The following is a 27,806-nucleotide window of genomic DNA, read 5'->3' as shown; positions in this document are numbered from 1 at the left end:
GCCCACTTGATCACGAAATAAATAGTGCATGAACTGACATTGTATATTAAATCCTTTTACAAACAAAACCCTTTAACAAATCAATAATTGGTAACAGTTCAAATATGTCTTGCAATTAGAACGTGAATGTTTAGCTATGTCAGGGACTACACCTTCTACTCTAGATGTGAACACAAAACATGTTTCAACAAGAAAGCCAGTTGTTCTTTTCAAGAAAAAAAGAATCCCAAGAAGTACACTAGACTAGTTGATCCGAGGGACCTATCGCAGTACAGCAACTCTTCGCGTCCTGAAGACAACAAAGGTTTTCTAGTTAGAAGATTGATACACAGGGCTGCAGAGACTCGCCTGGTGTAGGTAGGACATAGGAATCATTCGTTCCTTAATCTGACTCATTAGCGAGCAAGTTATTTCCTTTTACATTTCTTTTATCAAACATAATTAAACAAATGTATCATAACAATAGTAGATCTTAGAGTATTAGAGTTTATGTAGCCAAGGTCTTTTTAGGAAAAAGAAGAAATAATTTTTAACAAGATTACAAAGAGAGTTTGTGTTATCACACAAACTTAGAGGCGACTCCGTCGGATCTTCAGGACGTGATTTTGTTTTGATTGTCAAAAGTAATAATGTTTCAAAGATTCATTTGGCGTTGTAAAAAATGTTGTTTTTTTCTGCAAAATGTTGTACATGTTTCGGATGTCCCTTCAAAGTTAAAGATAATTTACTTCCTTATCCAAATCTCCCGCTGGACGACGGGGGATGGCAGCGAGCAGGTATAAAACCGGGACCGTCGAGATAATCAGTCCAGCGCGCTAACCGCACGACCAGGCATTGCTGTTAACTTAATAACAAACTAATATTAATGATAAAGAGATATTTTACACATAACGGCATGACATCTACTGGATATGTACAATATGTCAGACGAGCGATTTTAGATAATCTTTTGGTATTGATTTGTAATTGAAAAAAAAAGAAGAAATGAACAAGGCATCGAGCTTGTACTTCGGCAACGTCTGCTCGATGTCCCAGCTCAGTTACCAACAGAGCTATTGTCATTTTCATTTAAATGGAACTAGAATGAGGATGTAGATCTACCTAAACTAAACTTCTGATTTAGCACTCTATATCTACTAGATCTAGATCTAAAATATAAATTTGAAATAATGTAGATGTAATTTAGATAAGATTTATGTAAAAAAGCCTAGATAATCTATTTAGCTAGACATTTAAATGTACTGTAAGAGAAAAGTGCGATTCTAAATAAATAGAGTTAAAATGTTTTTCATAAAATATCCGGAACAATAGATTTTCGTAAATAAGAAGATTTTTGTTTTATTTTACTAAAAGAAGGATTTCAAACAGTTAATAGGCTTAGTTGATTTTTCATATAAAATTCGGAACAATTTTGGCGACGATTTGTTAGAAAGTTAAAGTAATGTAGGTCGATTTCTTTTTCAAAACAAAATCCGGAACATTCTTTACCGATTACAAAAAAACTTCTGTTATATTTCAGCAAGAAAATTAAATGTAAAATAATCTAAAAATTAATTTTCAATAATCGTTTCTAGTAAATTACTTTCTTATTTTAAAATTCTGAACAACCTATTGTCGATATTTTTGAAAAAAAAAAAGAAGTAATTTCACATAAATTTGTTTTAAATTGAGAATACCAAACTATTTGATATCGATAATTAAACTATACTGACGAATTGTCCAAGAATGTAAGTGTAATATATAAGTCAATGATTCGATTTAAAACAATCATTTGAGATCATTTATTTTTTATACAACAATATCCGGAACAACTTTATAGTGAATGAAATATAAGTCAGTATAGAGATTTTCATTCAGCATTTATATGCTATTTACATAAAAAACCCGGAACGTTTAAGCACGGAAATTGAATCTAATATAAGTTAGAAGAGCAAACAAACATTCGCTGGCATTGATTTGTTTTTCCCACAAACATCCGGTACAATCTATTCTAGATACTTCAAACTATTGCGATGTTTTGGAAGGAACATTTAGGGTTAAATCAGATTTTCAATAGTTTTTTTTTTAAATATAAACTTGACGGACAGACCAACAAACACACAAAACACAGAGAACTAGTTTAGTACTATGTCATATGTCATGCCGCTGCATCACGCTACTGCACGAAATTCGTTGCATAGGTAGTCCATTTTTAAAAATGAGCTTGATATTTACATACAAAGCTCATTCTTAGCCTTTATAAACAAACATAAATGTTTTCTTTTAAATTTAACAGCTAGTTGACCAGAAAAAACACAGTTAACTAATATTTATATTTGTTGTCAACATTTTTTGAACATTTTAAAAATGTATTTGACTTAGTGATACTGAAAATACAAAAAAATTGTCATTCTTTGTTGGCATATTGTAACATTATCTCCCTTACATTTATGCATTGTTTAAGAATTGGTGTATTTTTATGAAAAAATCAAATGCATAATTAATTTTATAAACTAAACGGTTTGCTTTTAGAAAACAAATAAGCGGTTGCACCTAAACATTTCAAGCCGCATCGCATGGTAAATAATATTTTTCATTTCTCTTATAGTTTTCGAGATCTGAGTGTGACGGACGGACATTTTGCACAAACCTAATAGCGGCTTTTCACCTTACGGAGGCCGCTAAAAAAGACTAGAATTCATACAATGTTAACATGTTCACGATAGTTCTATTAAACGCACACTATTTTCTATTATAGTCAAAGTTTTTTTATGAAATCTTCTATACGATTGTGACGATATATAATAATAATAATAATAAAGCATGTATTCGATTCCGAAGAACAGTGAGGAATGCAGTTTTTCCCGTGGCTGCGCAGCCCCTGCAGTGACCTATATATTTTGCCACATCTAGGGCAAGCATAACCATTGTCTACAGGTGGTCGATTTGGATTTTCTTTTTTCCGTCTGTGTTTGTCCTCCGCAGCCGTCTCAAATGTGTATCCCGCAGCCTTCGTGAGTGACCAGCTGTCTCGTTCTGAGGCCGCATGCAACCAGGTGCTCTCTTCTATGTCAGCCAAGGAAAGTTGATTCCTAAGCTGGTCTTTGAAGCGTTTCCGTGAGGAGCCTCTGTTACCCCCTTTTAGCTCACCAAAAGAAAATGCCTTCGGCATACGTTCGTCTCCCTTACGGGAGACGTGCCCTGCCCAGCGTAGCTGTCGGACCATAAGAAGTCCCACTATACTGTCCATACCGGCGTTCGCAAGGACATCGCTGTTTATAGTGCGGTCTTGCCACCGTATGTTCATGATGAAGCGCAAGCATCTTTGGTGAAAGCGTTCAGAACTCTTAGTTGTTTCCTGTATATTGTTCATGTCTCAGAGCCACATAGAAGGGTTGAGAGAACCACCACCTGGTAGACATTGATTTTTATAGGCAGGCGGAGCGATTTGTTCTGCCAAACTCTCGCCTGAAGGCGTCCAAAATCGCTACTGGCCCTAAGAAGACGGTTATCAACTTTCCTTGAAAATACATAAATATCCTCTTTCGTGATCGAATATGAGCACATTTCTCATATCCTATGAACACGAAGATGACGATATATATTTGAGTGCTAGATGTGATGATATCTTTTTGTTTCATAGAAGGGGAGGGGGGAATTAACCGCAAGACCCTTGGAGGGGGTTTTAAGCTCAAAACCCCCATTAGCTGCACTGGGGCAAGTGATGGTTTAACATGAAAATCTCATCTAAATTTAGCAACATCAAAGTAAAAAAAATCAGTCACAAAAATTTCACACACCCCCTGCAAAGAGGGTTTTACATTTCGGGGAGGGGGTTTTAACCCAACCCCCAGCTACGTCCATGAAGAGGAAGTATTTTCTTTCTAATTGCTTAATATTGAAAAAAAAAGAAAACATTAGAAGTAAAAAACTATCAATTTGGTCAGAAGTGATCTCTATAGTCATTGGTGGTTAGACAACTAGATAATAATTACATTTGGTCAGAAGTGATCTCTATAGTCATTGGTGGTTAGACAACTAGATAATAATTACATTTGGTCAGAAGTGATCTCTATAGTCATTGGTGGTTAGACAACTAGATAATAATTACATTTGGTCAGAAGTGATCTCTATAGTCATTGGTGGTTAGACAACTAGATAATAATTACATTTGGTCAGAAATGATCTCTATAGTCATTGGTGGTTAGACAACTAGATAATAATTACATTTGGTCAGAAGTTATCTCTATAGTGATTGGTGGTTTGACAACTAGATAATCATTACTAATTACCATTTCATTTTAAAAGTTCCTTGTTTAGGACAATTTGTCAACGTTATGTGTTGGTGGCTGAGTGGCAAAGCGCCTTTTTTTTAATTTTGAGATCTTTAGGGCGCCTCTGAATCTACTCAGCTCTAATTAATTGGGGAAAAATAAAGACGGTTTGTCGTTGTGCTGTTAACTGGGGGCCACAAAAAAAATGGCATCAGCTGCCCTATAGATCGAAAGCTCTGAAAGGGGAACTTTATTATCTATTACTAATAATGTATTAAAATGTAAGATGAAATTTAGAAACATTTAGAAACAGTTCACATACTATAGTCTTCTTTCTAGACGTTAAAATGCTGTTAGCGGAAGCTGCTCTACATTATACTGTCATGTTTGTGACGACGAAAGACAATTCTAACTTTCGAAAAATACATTAAAACTTGCAAAAAGTATTTACATTTTTATTCATAAACTTCAATATTTTGAAGTGTAAAAGAAGTAATAAAATGTTCTTCAAATTAAAAGATTTATTTCCTGAATTTAGCTATAACTTTTGTTCTCCAAAGAAGTTTATTTAAGTTGTTTCAAGTTCTATAAGTTAAAACAGTACCGGGTATAGTCTATAGGTTCAGTTCTTTACTAGCAATCCGGTTATAGAAGTCAACGACTGTCATCAACAGTCACGAAATTATTCTTTTCTAGAAACCATGTGACATCAAGCAACCTGTTCAAGATGTTTCTCTATTTTTACAAAATGTATATCATCTCAGACTGTCTGTCTCTCAGTCTGTCTGTCTGGTAAAAAGTTTGTACACATTATTTCTCCCCGCACCCATTCTCTGGCCAAGTTGAAACTTTGCACAGTTAATCATTGGCGTAGACAAAACATGAATCAAAAAAACAATAAATCAATTAGTTATTTAATTACTGGTTATAATTTTTTTTCCTACAAGGAAAATTAATCCTTCAGTATTCTCAGATAAGGTTAAATATGTCGTGTTTTGTCACCTTAGAGTTACACGTTATTTCTCCCACACCCTTTTTCGGATCAACTATTTATTGTTACTAGCAAACCATCAATCAATTAAAAAATTAACCAAATATTCAATTCATTATTGGTAATTAATTATTTTGGTATTTGAAAAGATAAAGTTGTAGGTGTGGAGTTCTTTCACTTAGATAAGCTCTGTTACTTTTTTCTTTTTTACATGAATGATTGCAATGATTTCCCAGTCATTTTCTTGGTATACAAATTGCGACATCCAATGTTTTCCATTTTTCAAAGGTTAAGGAATATTCTTGATATGTCTCGTGATAATTTGGGAATACCTTAAGTATGAAGACTGTCGTCATTTGATAAACACTGACTATTAGGGTAATTAAAAAAAAAACACCATTATAAACGTGTTCCTAACCCGTGCATCGAACAATGAAATAACATCACGTAAAGGCTTTAAAAAAGTGTAAAAGTGCATTGCCTTCAGAGATTTAAACAAATCTATTACAATTTGATTTAAGCTGGTCTACAACTTACATTTAGTTTAATTTAAGAAAAAATATAGGACATAACAAATTACGAAAACAAATAAATGTGTTTTAATTTATGTTATTACAATGTGCAGTTTTACTGAGAAAGTTTGTCCTCAGTCTGATTCTCCCCACCATTTGATGCCCCACGCGGCCCGCACCACTCGCACATTGCTAGCTACGCCACTGCTATTGGTTAGTGCTTTTTAACAACTTTGATGGAACACTTTTTTTTAACAAAGCAGTGTTCGTTTTCATGCAGCTAGTACATAGCTGAAAGTGCAGTTTAAAGCTTTTCTGGTGATATAAATTATTTTGTAATGTTTTGAACATCTAATATATAAAGCAGAAAGTAAGGTGTATGTATGTATGTATGTATGTATGTATGTATGTATGTATGTATGTATGTATGTATGTATGTATGTATGTATGTCCCCGCATAAAAATCAAAACCGTTTCACCGATCTTGATAAAACTTGGCAGAAATGTTCCTTGGGTACTAACCTAGACCGTAGTGTATGTATTGTAAAACAATAAAACAAACTTAAGACCCTCAAAAAAAAAAAGCTGCCCAACTCTATAAAAGTATTGTATCTTTTTTTGGTACGTGACGTTTTTGGCGCAACCGTTTTGGCGCGAGTCTGACTATAATTTAAGAAATAACGAAATCAAAGAACACAGGCGAAAGGCCAACACTAGAAGTTAGTCGACGCTGGTAGCGAATGTCAACAAGAAGTTAAATAATAACGAAAGAAGCCGTCGTATGTCATCAAGCAAAATATCTACTTGAGTTAATAAAGCTTACTCTAGGGCTGCCAAAAGAGTTCTGTGTACACTCATCAAGCAAAATCTCTACTTGAGTTAATAAAGCTTACTCTAGGGCTGCCAAAAGAGTTCTGTGTACACTCATCAAGCTAAATCTCTACTTTAGTTAATAAAGCTTACTCTAGGGCTGCCAAAAGTGTTGTGTACATTTCGATATTCTTCCTAAATTCCTAGTCTTGTGTTTACTAGTCGCCCGTCATTGTCTCCAAGTCAAAAACTTTTCCCTTTTTATGCAACAAATAACTTTTCACGTCTAATTCCTGATCGCGTTATAACAAAGCAAAGAAAGTTTTAAAAGAAAGAAAGGTATATCTGTATGAATTTTACTGTAATCGTTTTTTTTAAAGCATTTATAAAAAGGGTGGGGGGAACGACCTGAATTCAAACTCATGGCTCAAGCCTTTTCAAGCCTACATACTAACTTCACTGCTACTGTGGTGCGTATGAAAATAGATTGTATATAGGTAACTATTGTTTGTTTCAAGCTTACTTTAAAAGCGGCGTTTATAAAGGGGACTAATTCAGCTTATACAACCACCTCAGTCAAGTACTATTTCTTTCGCTTTTTCGTGATACCAAACAAAATAATTAACTACCAATAGTTAATTAACTAATAGATTAATATTTTGTATTGCTTCTTGTGTTGTCACGTAACAAAAAAAAGTGTGCGACATTCCGGCTGCTGCCTCGTGCCTGAGAACGTTTATTTTTGGATAATTTATTATTCTCTTTTTTATATTAAAAAAAAAGGTTTTTGAGAAAATAAATAAATATTAAATAAGATTAAAAATAAACTTTAGTTTTAAGGTACTTGTCACGATCATCAATGGTGCTAGATGTCACGTTGAATATTATCTTGATCTATGTTGCACAATCAATGATCGTAGTTGCCGAGGATTTAGAAATCGTCAGTTGATAAGATGATCATTTAGAAGTTGCTAGTTGATAAGATGATCATCTAGAAGTTGCCAGTTGATAAGAGGATCATCTAGAAGTTGATAGTTGATAAGACGATCTAAGTATGTTATTATTAAATTCAATGAAGAAACTTCTCTTCGACAAATACAACTACTTTAATTCGGAACTTGAAAAAGCTATTTACAAATAATTACAATGATATACTGTGATAGAATAAAACATGAAAATGTATGTTTCTACTTGAATAATTGATCTACACAATAATATGATCATGTCATCTTCCTTTGAGTTCCAACACGAGACTTTAGTACATCTTCTCTCTAACACGTTCTGCTCGACACTCCCGCAATCTAGAATCTTCCCGGGCTCTAGAGCGTTACCACGTGACTAGCATCTCTCCGTCGCATGGCCAACCAATAAAATACAACTTAACCTACAATAGTTAATATTTCTCACCAATCACATTCACTCCAAAAACATAGGATGGCTGCCTGGTCGTGCGGTTTGCGCGCTGGACTGTCGTTCGGATTTATCGATGGTCGAGGGTTCAAATCCTGCCCGCTCCCATCCCCCGTCGTCCTGGGGGAGGTTTGGGCTAGGAAGTAAACTATCTTCAACTCTGAAGGAACATCCGAAACATGTAAAACAAACAAACATAAGTTTGTTGCATGCTAGAAATTCCCGAGGTAGCTGAAATTCTGCCGACAACCTTGGGCTAAATATAGACAAAGCGTACGTGACAGTACTAATGAAATCAGAAATGTAATAGCCACCTTGTCCTTTTCTCTTTAGCTAACTACGTCAGCAGCCCCACAGACAAGATCATGGCTGGCATTCAAGTGCAACAATCTCTTCCCCCCTATGCCCAACCTCAAATGCAAGGGTTCGCCCCTCCTCCACCTCAATATGTAATGCAGCCGGCGTACCCAGGTAAGTAAACAGATAATGTTGATTTCATCCATTCATTTGAATACAAGAACATTTTATTTTGACCTTTCGAAGGTTATTCCAAATGTTGAACTCCTATTGGTGAATTTATTTATTTCAGTGTATTACCCTCCTGTGCCCCAGACCCAGATTATAATGACGCCACAGCAACCGCAACAACAGCAGCAACAACAGCAGCAAGTAAGTTTTAAACTATTTTGTTTGGTCGAAGGTGAACGTAAGTAAACATCTTCAAAATGACGTTGCTGAAGAATTTGCATAGTCTAATGACAATAACAAGCGGAAAGAATTTATAATCCTGTGAAAATTTAAACTTGAAAAACACAAAAGTGTTTTTGTAATCCCAGATTCCAAAAGTATCCAAACGTTTCTTACACTGTGGCTCATTGGATGGAAATGTTCTTTGTATGCTGCTATCTTACAACTGTGTTTCCTAAAGTGGGGGTACGCCCACACCCAGGGGTACGGGAAGAGTTTGAAGGGGTGCGCGTTGCACATAGCTATACTGATTTTTAAAAAAATACTCATTTAGTTTATAAATTAAAATAAAATAAAACTTTTAAATCCTTTTTGTTATTCATTTTAATTTTTTTCAAACTCAAAGACGCTGCTATTTTATATTTTAAAACTAACCATTACAAAGATCAGGAAATGGATAGGGATGTTACAACTTCCGTCGACACGCGCCCACCTTTTCAATCTAAAAATCATAGAGACTCTGTTTTCATTTTTAGCGGCCCCCGAAAGGGGAAAAGACGCTATTAGTTTTGTGCGAAATGTCTGTCCGTCTGACCGTCTGTCCGTCCGTCCCGTTTAGATCTCGTCAACTAGAAAAGATATTGAAAATCCGACATCACAATATTTTAGACCATTCAAAGTTCTCATGCAACGGCTACTTTTTTTTTTTCTGAAAGCGAAAAATCACCCCCCCCCCCTGGCTACGCCCATGGTATGCATATAAGTTGGACATAATTTAAAACAATTATTAATAATATCTCGTGAACTGCAACACTGACCCATGACACTGAACTAAAGGCATTTTTGTTTCTCCACACAAACTGTCTTTGTAACCTTGTTTTATTTTGACACGAAAGTATAAGTACAGTGACATTTTTATATCAAATGTAAATACTGTACAAATGGGTTTAATAATAATAATAAAAAAAATAAAAATCTTTATTGTCCGTAATTTGTGCATTAGACCAAACAAAACATTGCAACTATAAAAAAAATGTACATTCACACTAGACTCACTCATAATTTACATGTGAAAAGTTTATATCAGATTGTTTCTATTTAATAATTTGATTGCCAGGGGAACAAAAGAGTGTTTGTGTCTGTTTGTCTTTGCTTACGGTGTCTTGTATCTCTTTTGTGATGGTAAAATCACAAAATCCTGACCCAAAGAGTGATTTTTTATTTCTAGAATCTTTTTAGTTTTTTATGAATGTTGGTCTCATTTTATTCCCTTTCACAATGAAAATCGATCATCATTTCTTCGTTTTTTTACATTTTATAAAAAAAATTATCTTTACAGTATTTTTCAATGTGTTTTATTTCTCTGAAAAACGCATTTTCGTCTGAGCTCTCTGAGAGCAGGACAAGAAGAGTCGTATCATCCGCGAATTTTGTGAGCTAAAGGAGCAAAAAGGATTATTGGATTGAAAACCATTGGTGTACAAAATGAACCACAATGGCGATGTCACAGTCCCGTGAGGCGCCCCTGTATTAACTATGCGTGCATAGGCAGCAGTTATACTGTTTTGTGGTCGATGATCCCACAGGTGGCTTTTCACGAGATGTGAATGCTCCTCGATTTGTTAAAAAGTTTAGTTTTAATGGAGGTACAATTAGGTACTTTTTGTCTATTTTTAGGGCCCTCCGGTAGTGGTAGAGGCATTAAACATATATTGAGGTCTTTGCTATGATCTAAGGAATATTTATGCCAACTTTTATCAAGATTGGTCAAACGATTATGATTTCAATGCGGAACATACATACATACATACATGCGTCTTACTTTCTGCTTTTTATTAGGCTATAGATTATGTCAGTCATTTTTTTTTCACAAAAATACTCCACTTTTACAACAATGCATACATCTAAGAAAGAAAATTCCAATATACAAAGATATTGTCTATGCATTTTAGTAACTTTTATTGAAATATATTTCTATAATGTAAAATACTTTTTAAAATAACAAAAATTATACGAAGTGTAATTGTATCAATTAGTTTGGATCAGTCATGTCATACAATTTGAAACAGATCAGATCAACAACAATAAAACTATAAGATTAGAAATATTTTTAGCAATTTTGTAGTTAGCAATTTTAGTTTCAAACTTTCCTCTCTACAAAGTATAAATGGGACTATTTCTACTTAGACCACCTTATAAGCCAAGCACATTTTTTCCCTTTTTCGAGATACCAAACAAAATAATTACCAATAGGTAATTAACTAATTGTTTTTTTGTTTGTATTTTTTACATTGATTCTTGTGTTGTCAGGTAAAAGAAATAATAGCGAAAAATTTCAGCTTGATCCGAGATTGGGTGTAGGAGAAATTAACGTGTATAAACTTTTTAATAAACAGGCAGAACAGAGTGAGTTGATAGAAGCTTTGTGAAAAAAAAAAGTTAAACAATAAATATGTATAATAATTAATTGTGTGTTTTCTGATAAACAAGCTACTAACGTAAACAGAAAACATTAATTTTTCTTTCACATTTACCTTCCCTTATCCCTTAGTCTGTTGAACCGTTGGGTCATCAAACACGATCCGTTGACAGTCTTTCTCCATTCCCCTCTGTCTTTTGCCTTGGATAGAATTTCATTCAGTGACAGATTTGTCTATTCTTTTATTTTGCCTTTCAATCGCTTTCTATGTCTGCCTCTTCTTCTTTTTCCTGGTACTTTCCCTGAAGGAAAGTCTTTGCGAGCCCTAAGGACCTTGGGATGTTGCCACATTTTTATAGTTTGCGTTTTTAGACATGTGGTTAGCAGGTTATCGTGGGGTCCAATAGCTGTATTAATCCTGTTTTTAATGTTTTTATTTGTAATGCTCTCTTTGTAAGTGATGCCTATAATCTTCCTGTAGCATCTTAGTGCTATTGCTAGGATCCTCGAGATCTGCAGTTAGCGTTCAACATTCGCATGCATATAAGAATGTGGCTATGACAAGGGAGAGCATCAGTCTGATGTTAATGTCGACGTTTATGCTTTTGTGTTTCCAGATTGTTGAGTACTTTGCAGGTGCTGCTATGGCCTGTGCTATTCTGGCCAGTGGTTCTGGATTGGTTCATTCATCTAGAATCTAAGACAATAACTTCTAGGTATTCAAAACTACTGACAGCTTTTCTCCACCAAAGGATGTCTCTTTTAAAGCTCTTTTGGCTATTGGGGAAAATTCACAATAGATATATATATATACATTGATTTGCATACTATATGATGCGTCTTGTTAATGCACTTCACCAAGTCAGATAAATCTTCTTATTTCACTGACAGACCATAAATGTTGTCAACAAAGAGAAAGTAAAATTTCTTTTCTTAGGTCATAATAGAGACTTACAGCTAGGCTAGTAGATGTAGAACCCTAGTGCTCTGTTATCTTAGAGCTAGGTTAGTAGATGTAGAACCCTAGTGCTCTGCTATCTTAGAGCTAGGTTAGTAGATGTAGAACCCTAGTGCTCTGTTATCTTAGAGCTAGGTTAGTAGATGTAGAACCCTAGTGCTCTGCTATCTTAGAGCTAGGCTAGTAGACCTAGAACCCTAGTTCTCTGCTATCTTAGAGCTAGGCTAGTAGACCTAGAGCCCTAGTGCTCTGCTATCTTAGAGCGAGGCTAGTAGACCTAGAGCCCTAGTGCTCTGCTATCTTAGAGCTAGGCTAGTAGACCTAGAACCCTAGTGCTCTGCTATCTTAGAGCTAGGCTAGTAGACCTAGAGCCCTAGTGCTCTGCTATCTTAGAGCTAGGCTAGTAGACCTAGAGCCCTAGTGCTCTGCTATCTTAGAGCTAGGCTAGTAGACCTAGAGCCCTAGTGCTCTGCTATCTTAGAGCTAGGCTAGTAGATGTAGAGCCCTAGTGCTCTGCTATCTTAGAGCTAGGCTAGTAGACCTAGAGCCCTAGTGCTCTGCTATCTTAGAGCTAGGCTAGTAGACCTAGAGCCCTAGTGCTCTGCTATCTTAGAGCTAGGCTAGTAGACCTAGAGCCCTAGTGCTCTGCTATCTTAGAGCTAGGCTAGTAGACCTAGAGCCCTAGTGCTCTGCTATCTTAGAGCTTGGTTAGTAGACGTAGAGCCCTAGTGCTCTGCTATCTTAGAGCTAGGCTAGTAGACCTAGAGCCCTAGTGCTCTGCTATCTTAGAGCTAGGCTAGTAGACCTAGAGCCCTAGTGCTCTGCTATCTTAGAGCTTGGTTAGTAGACGTAGAGCCCTAGTGCTCTGCTATATTTGAGATTTGACACAAGTTCCTATGCAACCCCCCTCCCCCTCAATTGGAGTTGCTAGGTGGCTGCTGTAGAATATTTGTATTACACAAATAACAAACTAGTGTTTAAGAGGGAAGACATATTAGGAACTCAATTTATTACGTAAACACAAGCGGTGTTGCACTGACGCGCTAGTGTGCAAATGTACATATAATACTATTATGTTACATCTCTCTTCTTTAATTCAGAAAATCTATTTATCAGAATAACTAACAAACTAGTCAACTAAAAAGTCAATTCACAAATCAAGTCTCTTGGGTTTGTTAACTATTCTGTCTGAGCGTGTTACGTAAGTTTCATGTGGTCTAGCGGTGTTAGAAGAAGCAGTGTGTAGTTGCGGCTCAAAATCTAGTGTAGTTTGTAATCTTGGACTCTCTAGATCTAGTGGTTCTGGTTGTTCTGAGATGTCATCTGGAAAGTCATAATTGTTGTCAAATCTGTTTGCTTGCTCAGAAGACTTTCTGATGTGTTTTCTGTTTCTTCTGTAGACCTTATTTCCACTTTTGACATTATATGATCTAGGCTTAGAATGCTTCGAAACTACTGTTCCAGGTTTCCACTTAGAATTAAGTTGCATTCTGACTGTCGTTCCGTCTTGTAGTGGATTATGACTCTTAACTCCATTCCTCTTATCATAATAATGTTTCTGAGACTGTTTCTCGGAGTCAAAGTGTTTCTTCACCACCTTGAGATCTGGTGTCTTAGGTGTGAGTATTTCCTCGCTCGAAGGTAACAATTTAAATTTCTGGGTCGGCGTCCCATAAGTAATTGTGCTGGCGACAAATTAATATTACTCAGTGGAGTAGTTCTGTAGTCTAATAGCGACAGAAATTTGTCTTCGCTTATCTTCCAAAGTTTCTTCACTGTTTGAATAGCTCTTTCAGCCTCACCGTTAGAACTCTGAAAATGAGGACTCGACATTTCATGCTCTATTCCGTATGATTTACAGAAGTTCAGGAATTCCCTTGAAGAGAACTGTGGCCCGCTATCTGACCTTAACTTTCTAGGTATTCCATGGCATGCGAATATACTCTTCATTACTTCGATGATATCTGATGTAGTTTCCTGTGACAGTTCTTTGACATCAATAAACTTTGAGAAGTAGTCAACTAGAAGCACATACTTTTTACCCTCAAAGTTAAACAGATCACACCCAACCATGCTGTATGGAAGGTCTGGTGTCTTGGTAGGCATTAGCGGTTCTGACACATTTTGATTCTGATGTTCAGCACACCTGCTACAATCCCTAACTGTCACTTCAATGTCTGCATTCATGCCTGGCCAATACATGACTTCTCTGGCTCTCTGCTTACACTTGAATATTCCTAAGTGAGACTTGTGAATCAGATTTAGCATGTATTTACGTAAGCTTGGTGGCATGACTATTCTCAGACCTTTGTATATAATACCATCAGAAGTTGATAATTGGTCTCTTGAATCCCAATATGGTCTGACTTCAATTGGAGTCTCGCTTCTTGTGTCTGGCCAACCAGTCATAATTACTTCCAGAAGCATTGAAATTTCCTTGCTTGTACAGTCTTTAATTTCACTATATTTCGAATCACTTACAGAGATCATATGCACTGAATCATCTGTAAATTCACATGTCTGTGTATCAGTATTTGGTAGATGTGCACGAGAAAGTGTATCAGAGATAAACATTTCCTTGCCTTTTCTGTAACAGACTTTCAGATCATACCACTGTAGTCTTATTAACATCTTCTGTATTCTCATTGGTGCTGACAATAGAGGTTTCTTGAAGATTTGCTCCAGAGGTTTGTGATCATTATAAACTGTTACTTCCTTACCAAATATGTAGCAGTGAAATTTGCTTGTACTATACACAATTGAGAGCATTTCCTTCTCAATCTGAGCATATCTTGTTTCTGTATCTGTGAGAGCTCTTGATGCGTATGCAATTATACGGCCTTCCTGGAGTAATACTGCTCCCAGTCCATCTTTACTTGCATCACATTCTATCTCTACGTTCTTGTTGACATCATAATATGCTAAAACTGGAGGGTTTGTACAAAGATGTTTCAATTCTTTGAAACTCTTGTTTTGTTCATGATTCCATTGAAATTCTATATCATCTTTTAGAAGCTTTCGTATTGGAGCATCTGTTTGACTTAGATTAGGAATAAATTTTGCTAGGTACTGAATTAAACCTAGAAATCTTCTGATTCCATCTTTGTCTTGAGGAGCTGGCATGTCAATAATTGCCTTTATCTTTGCTGGATCTGGTTCTAAACCTTTCTCTGACAAGATGTGACCCATATAATGTACTCTGTTTTGCCTTATCCTGCACTTGTCATAGTTCAGCTTTAGATTGTACTCCGTTGTTCTTTGCATGACTTGTTTCAAAATGTGATCATGATGTTCAACATCTCTACCAGCTACTAGAATGTCGTCTATGATGACATATGCTCCTTCAATACCTTGAAGCATTTCATCCATAATTCTTTGGTAAATTTCTGGCGCTGATTTGATTCCAAAAGGTAATCGTAACCATCTATATCTTCCCAGAGGTGTGTTGAAAGTTTTGAGAAATGAAGATTTTCTTTCAAGCTTTATTTGCATAAACCCTGACTTGGCATCGAGAACTGAGAATATCTTCGAATCTGGAATATTAGTGATCACATCTTCAATAGTTTTCATCGGGTGATGTTCCCGTCTGATTGCTTTATTGAGATCTTTTGGATCAATACATATTCTCACTTTGTCATTCCTGAACTAAACAACCATGGAGCTAACCCATTCAGTAGGTTCATGTACTGGAGTAATAAATCCATCAGCTTGCATTTCTTTAAGTTTTTCTTCAACTTTATTGCGTAGCGATGCTGCTAAGCGACGTGGTGGATGGATAACTCCTTTAGCATTTTCCTGTAACTGAATCTTGTATTCTCCTGGCAGTGTTCCAGTTGTTTTAAGCATTTCAGGAAACTCTCTTTGTAACTCGTCTTCTGCCTTGGATTCTATGCTGTCAATCCGTTGTAGTAGTCCTAAACATTCTGCTGTGTCCCCACTCAAAATGTTCTCTTGACTAATGTCTACTACCTCAAACCTTGCTTTCACCTCTTGGATATTATTTTTCAAAGGTAGCACTACTGCTCCTAAAGTCTTAATAACATGATTAGAGTAAGACTTGAGCGACTTTGCTGAATAAGCAAGTTTTACTTTGTCTTTGAGCTTTTCAAACTCTGACTTGACAAGAATGTTACATCTTGCACCAGTGTCGATACGAAAAATTAATGTCTTGCCATGCACGACTAGTTTTACAGTCCACTTGTCTTCAACGACATTGATATTCTCAATATTACCCTTTTTATACTGGCTACTTGCAGTGCTAACAGGTATAATATTTTCATCACTGTGACTGTCATCTTCTACTAGATTGACGTTGCGTCTTTTTCTGCACATTTGAAACCAGTGGTTTTTCTTTTTGCAGAAATTGCATGTGGTTCCTATTGCTGGACATTTTCCCTTTTCGTGGTTCTTGCCGTATTTACTACATAATTTATCTGAGTTGTCTTTAGACTTCTGCTTGAGTACATCGTGTGACTGTATCTTGATTGCTAGAACTTCTTGGCCCCTAAACATTTTCACTTGGCTTTGTGACAATTCATATTGTTGTCCAATTTCAATAGCCTTGCTAAGGGTCAAATTCTGTCCCTGATCAAGTAGTCTTAATTGTACCTTTTCGTGTATGACTCCACTAATAATCAAATCAATAAGCATATCGTCTGGGTTGTCATACTCACAGTCCATAATGAGAAGCTTTAGGTCTTTAACAAAGTTATCAAAACTTTCTCTTTCTACCTGCTTTCTCTGATGTGCTCTAAATCTAGACACTCTTTTATTTTGTCTTGGCCTTATGTAGTCTTCTATTTTCTTTAATAGCAATTGCGGATCTCCCTCTTCACTATCAGTAATATTTAGAGTTTTGTACACCTCACGGCCTTGCAGACCTATCCACATTCCCAGCCATCCGGCTTTTTGTTTACTATCGGCACCAGCTAACGGTCCTTTGAAACAAAAGCTCACCTGCTGTTGAAACCTTAAAAACTCTTGATACAGATCTTTAGCATTCCAATTCAAGATTGGTTGCTCAAAATAAAAAGAAGCCATTATTAGATTAATAAAAACCTTTGTCTGGACAGATTTTTAAGTTTTATTCTGACATCATGTAGAATATTTGTATTACACAAATAACAAACTAGTGTTTAAGAGGGAAGACATATTAGGAACTCAATTTATTACGTAAACACAAGCGGTGTTGCACTGACGCGCTAGTGTGCAAATGTACATATAATACTATTATGTTACAGCTGCCTAGTTTGATTATGCCTAAGGCCGTGCCTGACCCTGTCTTACTTCAGCTGTGGTTTGTTGGTTTATACAAGTAAAGAATGCAATTTGACTTTAAAATAAAAATCGACCTTTTATGCATCAAATTTCGTGCAATAGCGAGCTATCCTCGACCATGGTCAACTACATTATTCCCACGAATGTTGTTTTTTTTAAGCGGCCTGTGCGTTTTGTCTGTCTCTCTGTTCGCCTGTCAAATATATCACACACAGAATTAAGATATATTAAAATCTGATTTCACTTTTTGACAAAAAATTAAATGTAATATAATTACCTTAATTTCGATAATATGCTGTTAAAGATTTTAAACGCCGAATGAACGCTTAAAATCGCTCTCCTGACTTAGATCTATATTACATTAAAATTTCTAACCAGACGTAGATAAATCTCATTGTTGATGAGAGGTTGTTCCGGATTTTAAGGTAAAATCACCCAAAATCTCAATATCGTTAATAGGATGTTCAGAATGTAAACACAGAAGCAAACTTGCGCCGAATGTATAGAATTCTATCTTCTAACTTTAATTTTTTTTTTCTTGCCAAAACATCGACAATAGGTTGCGCGAGAATTATTGAAAGTTAAAAACGAATTAACTCCAAACAATATTTGGAAATTGCTTTTGTGATTTTTATTTAATTTTAATTAGTTGCCAAAACGGACTAAAAATTTTCTTACTTAAATAAGTTGATCCAGTTTTTTTTTTAATGCAATCAAAATGAACGCCAAATTCTTGGTTGAAAATGTTCTTCTAACTAAGTTTTCTTGCCAAAGCGTCGCAAAAAACAAACAAACCCAACTCATTATCAAATTGGATTGATTTAAAAAAAAAACAACAGAAAAAAAAAACGTTAAATGATTGTTTAAAATTACTTTTGGACTTCGATTACATTTTCTTTTCTTTTAAATCGTCGAAAAATCTCTCAATTGATAACAAGTTGTTCCGGATTTTTTCTGAAACAAAAAAAATAACACCAAAGTATTATATGAAATATATTTTCTGAGTTGCGTTAAATTTTATTTCTTTTTTAGGGAGTAAAAAACTAACACCGATCGATTGTTTTGAATTGCTCTTCTAAATTATATCACATTTAATTAAGATCCAAAGTGCTAATATAGATTTTCTTTCATTAAGGTTAGAAATGCAAATTGTATTTACATATTAAGCATTTTTAGCGGCCCCCGAAAGGGAAAAAGACGCTATTAGTTTTGTGCGAAATGTCTGTCCGTCCGTCCCGTTTAGATCTCGTAAACTAGAAAAAATCCGACATCACAATATTTTAGACCATTCAAAGTTCTGAGATGGAGCCTTTTCAAAACAATTAGATCAATTATAAGACATCAGTTAGGCCAGGGGAGGCGCGGTGGCTAAGCGGTAAAGCGGTTTGCTTCCGAACCGGGGTCCCGGGTTAAAATCCTGGTGAAGACTGGGATTTTCAACTTTGGAATCTTTGGGCGCCTCTGAGTCCACTCAGCTCTAATGGGTACCTGACATTAGTTGGGGAAAAGTATAGGCGGTTGATCGTTGTGCTGGCTACATGACACCCTCGCTAACCTTAGGCCACAAAAACAGATGAACTTTACATCATCTGCCCTATAGACCACAAGGTCTAAAAGGGGGAACTAGTTAGGCCAGGTTCACATCTAACTTTACATTCACTCACACCTATCCTTTGATCTGCGGGACCGTTGGGGCACTACACAAGATCTGTTAACCTTCTTTCTCCATTCTTATCTCTCATTTGTCTTTGATATAATTTCATTTGGATGTTCTTTCTGAAAATATTGAAGCCTGCCTGGGTGAACCTCTTCGGGGGCCGATTTTGAGTTTGTGTTTCCACACAAACTGTTTTTTGTAACCTTGTTTTTTTATGGAATAGTGGTTCACATTATTAAAGATCTAGATTCTATGATTATATCTGTTGTCATTTTATTGCGATATTACATTTTCAAGAAAAAAAAAAGAACATGGTTGGAATATTTTTATCAATGGGCAGGTCCGATTGAGGGGGGGGGGTTACCTCTGTTTTGCATTACAATAAAGATAAATATATAAAAAAATATTTGATTTCGTCACCAGAATGTTAACGTCACAGTACATACAGGCATGGACGTGGTTGTTGTGTAAGTTTTCTATCTATCTATCTATCTATCTATGTATCTATCTATCTATCTATCTATCTATCTATCTATCTATCTATCTATCTATCTATCTATCTATCTATCTATCTATCTATCTATCTATCTATCTATCTATCTATCTATCTATCTATCTATCTATCTATCTATCTATCTATCTATCTATCTATCTATCTATATCTATCTATCTATCTATCTATCTATATCCATTCATCAATCCATCCATCCATCCATCCATTTCTGAAATTTTTGTTTAATTCTCAATTACGTCAAGTATAATCATAGTATGAACTGGTGTCATGTAGTAGTTTGATGGTAAAACTTGAAGCTAAAATGAGTTAAAGTTTCGGATGTACTTTGTATTAGCTAGTAATAGTCAGATTATTGTGTAGAGGTAACATGTAATGGCTTATTTTGAGGCATGTAGTGATTGTTTGTTCTAATGATAAAATTTAGTGGTTCTCTTTCCACAGTAAACAAGGTGTCAATCATGTCCTACATCTCATTATTACGCTCTTCTTCTTTCCCTGGATATTTGTATGGATTGCATTTGTAAGTGCAGATCATGTTTTGTTTTCTGTGATAGATAAATGATGTTAGTGAAGTGAACCCCAAAAAATAAACATGAAATTAAATTTTAACTTTTGCAATTCATATTGGAGTCAATTTTTTTTATAATCCCAGTAAAAAAAAATATATATAAAAAAATAGAAATCTCACGTAGAGATCCCACAGACTTGAGATTTGATCTGTGTCTTACGTAGAGATCCTACAGATCTTAGATTTGATCTGTGTCTTACGTAGAGATCCTACAGACTTTAGATTTGATCTGTGTCTTACGTAGAGATCCTACAGACTTTCGATTTGATCTGTGTCTTACGTAGAGATCCTACAGATCTTAGCTTTGATCTGTGTCTTACGTAGAGATCCTACAGATCTTAGATTTGATCTGTATTTTAAGTCACAGGCAAGACGCCAAAGTAGTACGGAAAGTTAGCGGGGATAACTCCAGGCATCGTGCCTAATATAATTTGCTGAAATATTTATAAAAAAGAGCATTAAAGAGTTGGACGAATTTTTGCAGAGAAATCACAAAAATTGATAACATTGGTAATATTCTAAATACTTAAACCAAACAATAGTAAATATTCTAAACTAGATTCAATTTAAAAAATATACAAAAGAGGGGGGTGTTAGAAGTAACAGCCCCCCTTCCAAACTAATCCTAACCCTTTGTAAAGAGGGAAGGCTTAATTCACACAATTTTGTTATGAATTAGTTTGTCTTCCAAATAGTTTATGCTATTCATTGGTATTTTAACCTTTGTCTATATTGTCCCCTCTCTATTCTTAAATTCAAACAGTAGTAAATTATATTAGGGCAAGGACGGTAGATGCTATCGCTTTGGAAAGTGGAGGGGGTGCGAATTATGTGGAGAAATCACACACTTAAATTTTAAGTTACTATGTTAAGAATATAAGCTACATATTGATAATTTAATGAAGTGTTTTGCCAAACTTTTTCCAGTGGCGTCTTTCCAAATGAAAAAGAACCGTTCGCGCCCCCCTTAGTTGGGTCTAAAGGAGCGCTTTAATAATGTAATGAAAAAAAGATATTTTTTTTTTACAGAAATCTAATTATAGCTCAATATTCCGGTGTTTATATGTATTACTATAGTTTTTGGACTATTAATGTACCTAATGAGAGATCATTAAGTCTTGTTGATAAGTGTGCGCTGTATACTCCATGAGAACGCATCAGAGCAGCTCACCAGGTAAACAAGGCTTTGTGTCGTGGCTCAGCCCCAGACCCCAGCTCGTGTGGAGGTTAAGAAACGCTTCTCTAAAAGTTTATCTAGATCCCTCTATCAGTGGCGTCACTCAGCAGGTGAGGGAGGTGCGGTCCGCAGATGGTGACACCCACCAGAGGGGTGACACTCAAGTGAAAAGAGTTTTACTTTGGAAAAAGTAGACTCAAACATACCTTGATCTATATTTATATATATTAATTAACTTCATTTTTTGTAGGCCTACAAATGTCCAAAAAGCTAAGTGTTGAAAATGGTGACGCAAAGGTTGTTTTTCTTTAAAAGACAAAAAGTCGGTTGCATTTGCATTGTTATTCTTTCAAATTTTATTATTAATCAAGCAAAACAGTATTATTGCCTAAATTAAAAAAATTTTTTTTTTATAATTAGACCTTTCTCCATTATTAATCAACGTCTTAATATTAATCCACTTAATTGTCTTTCTTAGGCCAGATATTCTCGCAACTGTTGAATGTCGTTATTTTGACCACTTTTGTGTGACAAAAACTAAATGCTTCGTAGCGTAAGTTCTTACTGAACAAGAAAATGATCTTAAGACCATCACCACCACTACAGACACGCGTGCGCTCTGTGTAGCTCGAATATCCCTCACATACCAGTATTAACAGTATTGATCAATGTTTACTTCTTCTTTAGACTTAGCTTGGCTTGCGGCTTTTACTTTTTTGAATGAAGGAATAGTGATTTCCGATTGTAAGAAAACAATTCAAGATAGGTACGTCCTTGTCTGTTATATTTTAACCTTTTTTTTACGTAGGCTCCGTCAACTATGAGGAAAAAAAAGTGCTGTAGACGCCAGAAAAAAAAATGAACCCCAGAACGCTGAAAAACGCGTAGCGAAACATTCGGCGCTTCCCCTAGAACCTTTCGCTTAAAGGAAAGGGGTGTGACAGGTTGGGGAGAGTGACGAGTGTTTGGCGCGTTTAATGTCAAGGGGATGATTATTTTTAAAGCTATCACACACCAACCCGTCAGCATATAAATCGGGAGCAGGCACGCAACGAGACAAGCAATGAAAGAAAGATACAAAGTTAAAATGAAGAATAAATATTTACATAAAAGAATAAAAAGGGGGAGGGTTTGCATCTATCTCTAGTGAATACTAATTTTGATCATCACTCTTGCACTTAATAAGAGAGTTTGTCACTTTGTCCTCTGACTTAGCTGGTTTTCCTGTTGATGTCGCAGCTGGCTGTGTCCTGGCTTGAGGTTCTGCAGCTGGAGTCTTGTGGAGTCTCAATCCAAAGTTCTGATATCTGTAGTGGGCACAGTAGGGCGGGTGGCCGGCTACCGTGGGCACAAGGTTACTGCAGGCAGAGCTGATCTGCCGTGGGCAGCGTAATGAGCAGGTTTTCCTGTTGATGTCGCGGCTGGCTGTGTCCTGGCTTGAGGTTCTGCAGCTGGAGTCTTGTGGAGTCTCAATCCAAAGTTCTGATATCTGTAGTGGGCACAGTAGGGCGGGTGGCAGGCTACCGTGGGCACAAGGTTACTGCAGGCAGAGCTGATCTGCCGTGGGCAGCGTAATGAGCAGGATATGTCCAGTGAGTTGCAGAGGGTTGGCGTAGCTATGACGTCTCGCACAGATCTGGGTCTATAGGGACGTCGCACCTAATAAGTTGACAGGTGGGCTGTCGAATAGGCGGGCAAGGCCGATAGCGCCAAGTAGTAGAGTTGAGTAGATCCACGTAGTCAGTAGAATATACTCAATAGCAAGTGGGCAAGTGATCCGATAAATAGGCAAGTGCAGTGCTGAATAGCACTAAGTGCAAAGGTAAATAGTTGAGTGGTGTCGAGTAGACATTGAAGAGCAAATAGGCAAGTGCAGCGCTGAATAGCACTAAGCACATAGGCAGGTAAATAGGCAGACACCTGAGGGAGGCTGTGGATAAATAAAGACAAGTTAGGACATGTCTCTCATGCATCTTATCGATGCCCTCGACTGAGGTGCATTCGTCAGATTGGTAAAATTGCTTTAAAGCACAATGGGGAAATGATGACAAATGGGACTTGCAAAATAGACGGCTGATAGTAGCAATATAGAAATGTACATAAAAGGGGAAATAATAATATAAAATGTACATATAAGGGGAAATAATAATCTCAAATAAACAACACAAGTTGGAAGAGAAAAAAGGGGGGGGGGAATGGGCGATGGTCAGCGACCATGACGGTTTGTTTACACACGACCGTCGGCCGAGAACAATGGAGCGCACTTGAATGGAGAGGGTGTCCATTCAAGGGGCGCAACTCTCGTTAAGTAAATCACTACAGGGGAGATAATTCATATCTCTTCTCTAAGCGCAGCATTAGTGCGATAGTAAAATTATCAAGGCGGCCAACCGAGATAAAGGAAATAAAATAAGATGTACAAATATATACATGGTTGCATCAACGATCAATTTAGCAACGTAGCATTAATAGATTAATGCAATACTAAAATACATACATAAGACATGTTTATGTTTTCTACTTACGACAGTGAGAAATACACAATGCACTAATTAATTATAAATGAAATAATAAAATACACATGATTATATCCAGTGCGAAATATACACAAAAGTAATTAAGATGGAACTTGTGATGGTCGGCTTACCACCAGGTATTCCACTAGGAGTGTGAATAAATGTTATAGTCCAGACTCGATTGACAGCGATAGAGAAATAAGTGGGTCTGGTTTGATTTAATTTACCTTATATATAGGCCTGGAAAATGTGGGCGGAAACAGGAAATGTCCTAGGCTAAGAATTGTCTTACACGTGGGTGAAGTAGATTTGAGATAGGAGTCGCACATTGGAAAGTTCAATGGGCGTGTTGGTCCGCGTGGTCTCCTAGATCAAAGAGAGACGTGGGGAAGAGTGACTTGCAATCCACACAAGGTGTTGTCAACTGCAACCGTCAGACATCCGGCCGGTACGATCAAAGAGAAAGTGTTTATCTTTACACCGGTCAAGGGAAGAAGTGAAAAGGCCGCCAAGGTGGTGGACTCAGTCTAGCCTGGAGAGGTAAGGGTGGGAGCGGGTGGAGAAATTGGGGATAGGACGGAGAAAGGACTAAAATAAAATAAATAAATAATACATAATAATAATTATTGCTGTGATAAATTTGAGTGACTCTGACAGCGAGCTTTTGACTTGTCACAGGGGGGTGGGGGAAGCCGATTCCTCTCTTACGCAATTTCCAGCAATAACGTTTTTGAAACTACAAAAGATTTAAAGTTATCTACAAAACAATATTTACGAAGCTAAAGGCAAAACGGACTAGCTTTTAACGAACATTCACTTTGTACATTTCGATTCTAAACATAATGTGAATACTCATTCAAAATAAAAATTGTGTCATAATTATATCTCTTTAAGTATCTCTTCTTTTTCATTACCTTTTTTAAAAGTCTTATGAAACCCATTGTGTGAGCGGTTCCCCCTTTTAGGTACCTGACTTACTAAGGGGGTGTGATAAAAAATATTGTCTAGCGAAAAAACCAAAGGTAAAAGTTTGAGAAACACTGTTCATTTGCCAACAATGTTTCTTACATTTCAGATTCTGACAGTCCATCTCTTCTTATGATTTATTTTCTTAATCTGCGAACTCTGACTAGGAGAAATGTTGCAATCTAAAACCAAAGAAATGAGTTTCTGAAGCTCAGAAGCACTGAAAAAAAAGGTTTGACCAATAAATGACAAAGGAAATGACGAACATTTTTTGGTCTAGATTCTACAATATTTTAGATGAATAGGGTTAAACAGTTTCCCTAATGTGTAAAAGTCTTTAATAAACTTATTTTTTCAAATATGTAATATCCATGGTTAAAATGTCATAATCGAATACATTTAAAATAGAGTAGATACTGATTTTACATTTTCGTAACAATATTGGGAAATGTTTGGAGACTGTTTTTTGGGAGGTGGGGAGTGACACCCTGAGCTTACCGCACCGGGTGACACCGACCCTAGTGACGCCACTACCCTCTATGATGTTGTTGAAACAGCGTATACGGTTAGGCTTTAGGGTTTACTGGGGTTAGGGTTTTCGAAAAAATGGCCCCCCCCCCCTTCCCAAAGTAGTATAATATCTTCGCACACTAAGTGCTCTATTTGTCATGAATATAAATGAATCTGCGTCTTGAGTAGATTTTTAAACGTTCTTCTTTTTACAGTGCATCATATATGGCGAAGAGTCTTCCTATTAACTTCGCATATACTTGTACTTGACTGAAGGGATCAATCAGCAGTCATCACCTATAAGACACCAATCATCAGTCATCAACTACAAGACACCAATCATCAGTCATCAACTACAAGACACCAATCATTAGTCATCAACTACAAGACACCAATCATTAGTCATCAAACCTAAGACACCAATCATCAGTCATCAAACACAAGACATGCATTCCAAGGAGCTATGTTTGTATCAGCAGTTCACAATGAGAACATGTTCTAGCTACTGTATCATCCTTCTCATCCTTCAACATTTGAAGAGACAGTACAAGACACAACTATTCAGGACAAGTGTAGAAAGATAATAAACTAATATTCCTCAATTGTATCTAGAGACACAGTATTCTCAGCGTCCTAAGTATTCTGGTAGACTCTTTTACAACAGTGAAGTACAATGCGAAACAAAATATGGTAGAGCTGCTCATTTTTATTATACTTTGCAATTATTATAGCTACTTTTTGAGCAATAATGTATTATTTATCTCTATTTCAACATTTATCAATGATAGATCACTACTTTCGCCATCAGTTGAGTAACTCTATTTCTATCTCAGCAATTAACACTATATGTGAACAAAACTATAGCTTTGTAACATGTCTCTACACACTAAATATTGGCAAACCTGAATTATATACCATCACCATTATATTATCTATAATTATAATTTGCATATTCAAAATGTTATAGCTTTCTGTGATTTCAAGTTGTTCAGTTTACTGTGATATTAATGCTATCTTTCATTAAACGAAATTCCGTCCAAAAATGTTTCTTAATTGTTATTTTAGATTTACTTTTCTGTGATAACATTCAATAATTAATCATTCTTATGTTATAGTATAATATTTTTGTGTACATTCATGAAATTACCCTTCCAATTAAAATTATCAAATATTTTACTTTGACATATAGCCTAATTTATTTCATTAATTGTAACACAGATAACACCTAGAACCCTGAGCATCCCACTACCTGTAGATTCTCTATCAGATAAGTATAGAGATGTCTAGCACTCAAGATGTAAAAACATTTGGCTTCCATCGATAAACTTGATGTCCTCATTGAGGAAAACACAAGAAGTTCAAATGTTAACAAGCCAAATATTAAGAATCCGTAAAAAAAAATAAAAAAATTAAGCTCATCTAAGGGAACAATCCGCACTGACACGTATATTTGTCAATAATGTAGACGTTATTTCCCTTATTCGATATCAAACAAATACTTAATTGCTAATAATTAATTGCCCAATCGGCTAATTTTTTTATTGATTCATGTTTTATTAGGAACACTAAATGATTGTTTAATGTTTAAGCTTGGTCTGACAATGAATGTGCGAGAAATAACGTGCTCAATTATCTAAGGGAATGAAACCCTAAATATTTGGCCGCATCTGTGATACTGAAGGATTCATTTCCTTTGTTAGTATCCAGCAAAATAACTATTTTAAGCACACAACTCTTCTTTACACCATTTTTTGTTCAGAAAAATAAGCTGTTAGGTCATCAATGTACCCGAATGACCTCCCTGACCCTCAGGAGGCTGCTTCAGAATAGCGATTGTGAAGGTCACTTATATTATATTATATTTTCCTTTATTAACTAACTCATTGAATAGAATACTGATTCAAATGTTGTTTTTAAAAATGAATATTGATACGAATTTCGTTTTAGATATAAGTTTAAAAAATAACAAACTACTTTATAGCGCGCAGTTTTGACATATCCTCGTTATATGGGTCTATACTTGACAGTCTAAAAAAGACTAAATAGAGCCCAGATCTAGATATATTTATAATTTGAACAAAATTTTAACTGACAGCTTAGGGGTGCAGATTTTTATTTATTATGTAAACTGTAGTATTACATTAAGAAATGAATCGGATAGGAACAGCATATAGTTCACCATTACCGGTAACAAAAGGCCTACTATTCATGATCATAACATTGGCTTAGGTCTAGTAATTTCAAGATTAAACGTGTAAATTCATACGAGTTCTAGTCTAGATATAGTAGATTCTATATCAAGATTCTATATCTAGCTCTAGATATACATCTAAAATTAGATCTACACTTAGATCTAGATCTCTACTTAGATCTAATTCTATAAGAGACTTAGATCTATTTCTAGATCTAGACTTACATCTAGTCTACTCTAGACCTAGACTTAGATCTTAAATCTAGATTTAGATCTAAAATTAGGTCTAGATGTTTGTTTGTTTGTAAAATGTTTTACATGTTTCGGATGTTCCTTCAGAGTTGAAGATAGTTACTTCCTAGTCCACCTCCCGCAGGACGACGGGGGATG

The 27,806-nt window shown here is 35.9% G+C and overlaps 1 protein-coding gene across 3 annotated transcripts; it reads left to right on the top strand.

Annotated features, from left to right (window-relative positions):
* The first annotated feature begins 199 nt into the window (after positions 1-199).
* On the top strand, positions 200-26,407 carry LOC106050708 (uncharacterized). 3 transcript variants are annotated; one of them, XM_056036270.1, is made up of 6 exons: positions 200-357; positions 8,310-8,447; positions 8,566-8,645; positions 19,398-19,441; positions 19,930-20,008; positions 25,441-26,407. In XM_056036270.1, exons 2-6 carry the CDS (start codon positions 8,342-8,344, stop codon positions 25,471-25,473), a joined length of 342 nt encoding a protein of 113 aa, XP_055892245.1. In that variant the 5' UTR covers positions 200-357; positions 8,310-8,341; the 3' UTR covers positions 25,474-26,407. The 3 variants fall into 3 exon arrangements, with proteins under 3 accessions (XP_055892245.1, XP_055892247.1, XP_055892246.1); XM_056036272.1 differs by having other exon boundaries at positions 202-353; XM_056036271.1 differs by having other exon boundaries at positions 202-402.
* Positions 26,408-27,806: the final 1,399 nt, after the last annotated feature.

Source organism: Biomphalaria glabrata, chromosome 7, assembly GCF_947242115.1.
Source record: "Biomphalaria glabrata chromosome 7, xgBioGlab47.1, whole genome shotgun sequence".
Lineage (NCBI taxonomy): Eukaryota > Metazoa > Mollusca > Gastropoda > Planorbidae > Biomphalaria > Biomphalaria glabrata.
The sequence above is the reverse complement of the archived record's forward strand: the minus strand, read 5'-3'. Positions and strand labels throughout refer to the sequence as shown.

Coding starts and splice junctions, on each gene's coding strand:
- LOC106050708 (XM_056036270.1), top strand. CDS start 8,342: ATGGCTGGCATTCAAGTGCAACAATCTCTTCCCCCCTATGCCCAACCT. Junction 8,646..19,397: donor AGCAGCAACAACAGCAGCAA/GTAAGTTTTAAA, acceptor TTTCGTCACCAG/AATGTTAACGTCACAGTACA. Junction 20,009..25,440: donor TATTTGTATGGATTGCATTT/GTAAGTGCAGAT, acceptor TTCTTTTTACAG/TGCATCATATATGGCGAAGA.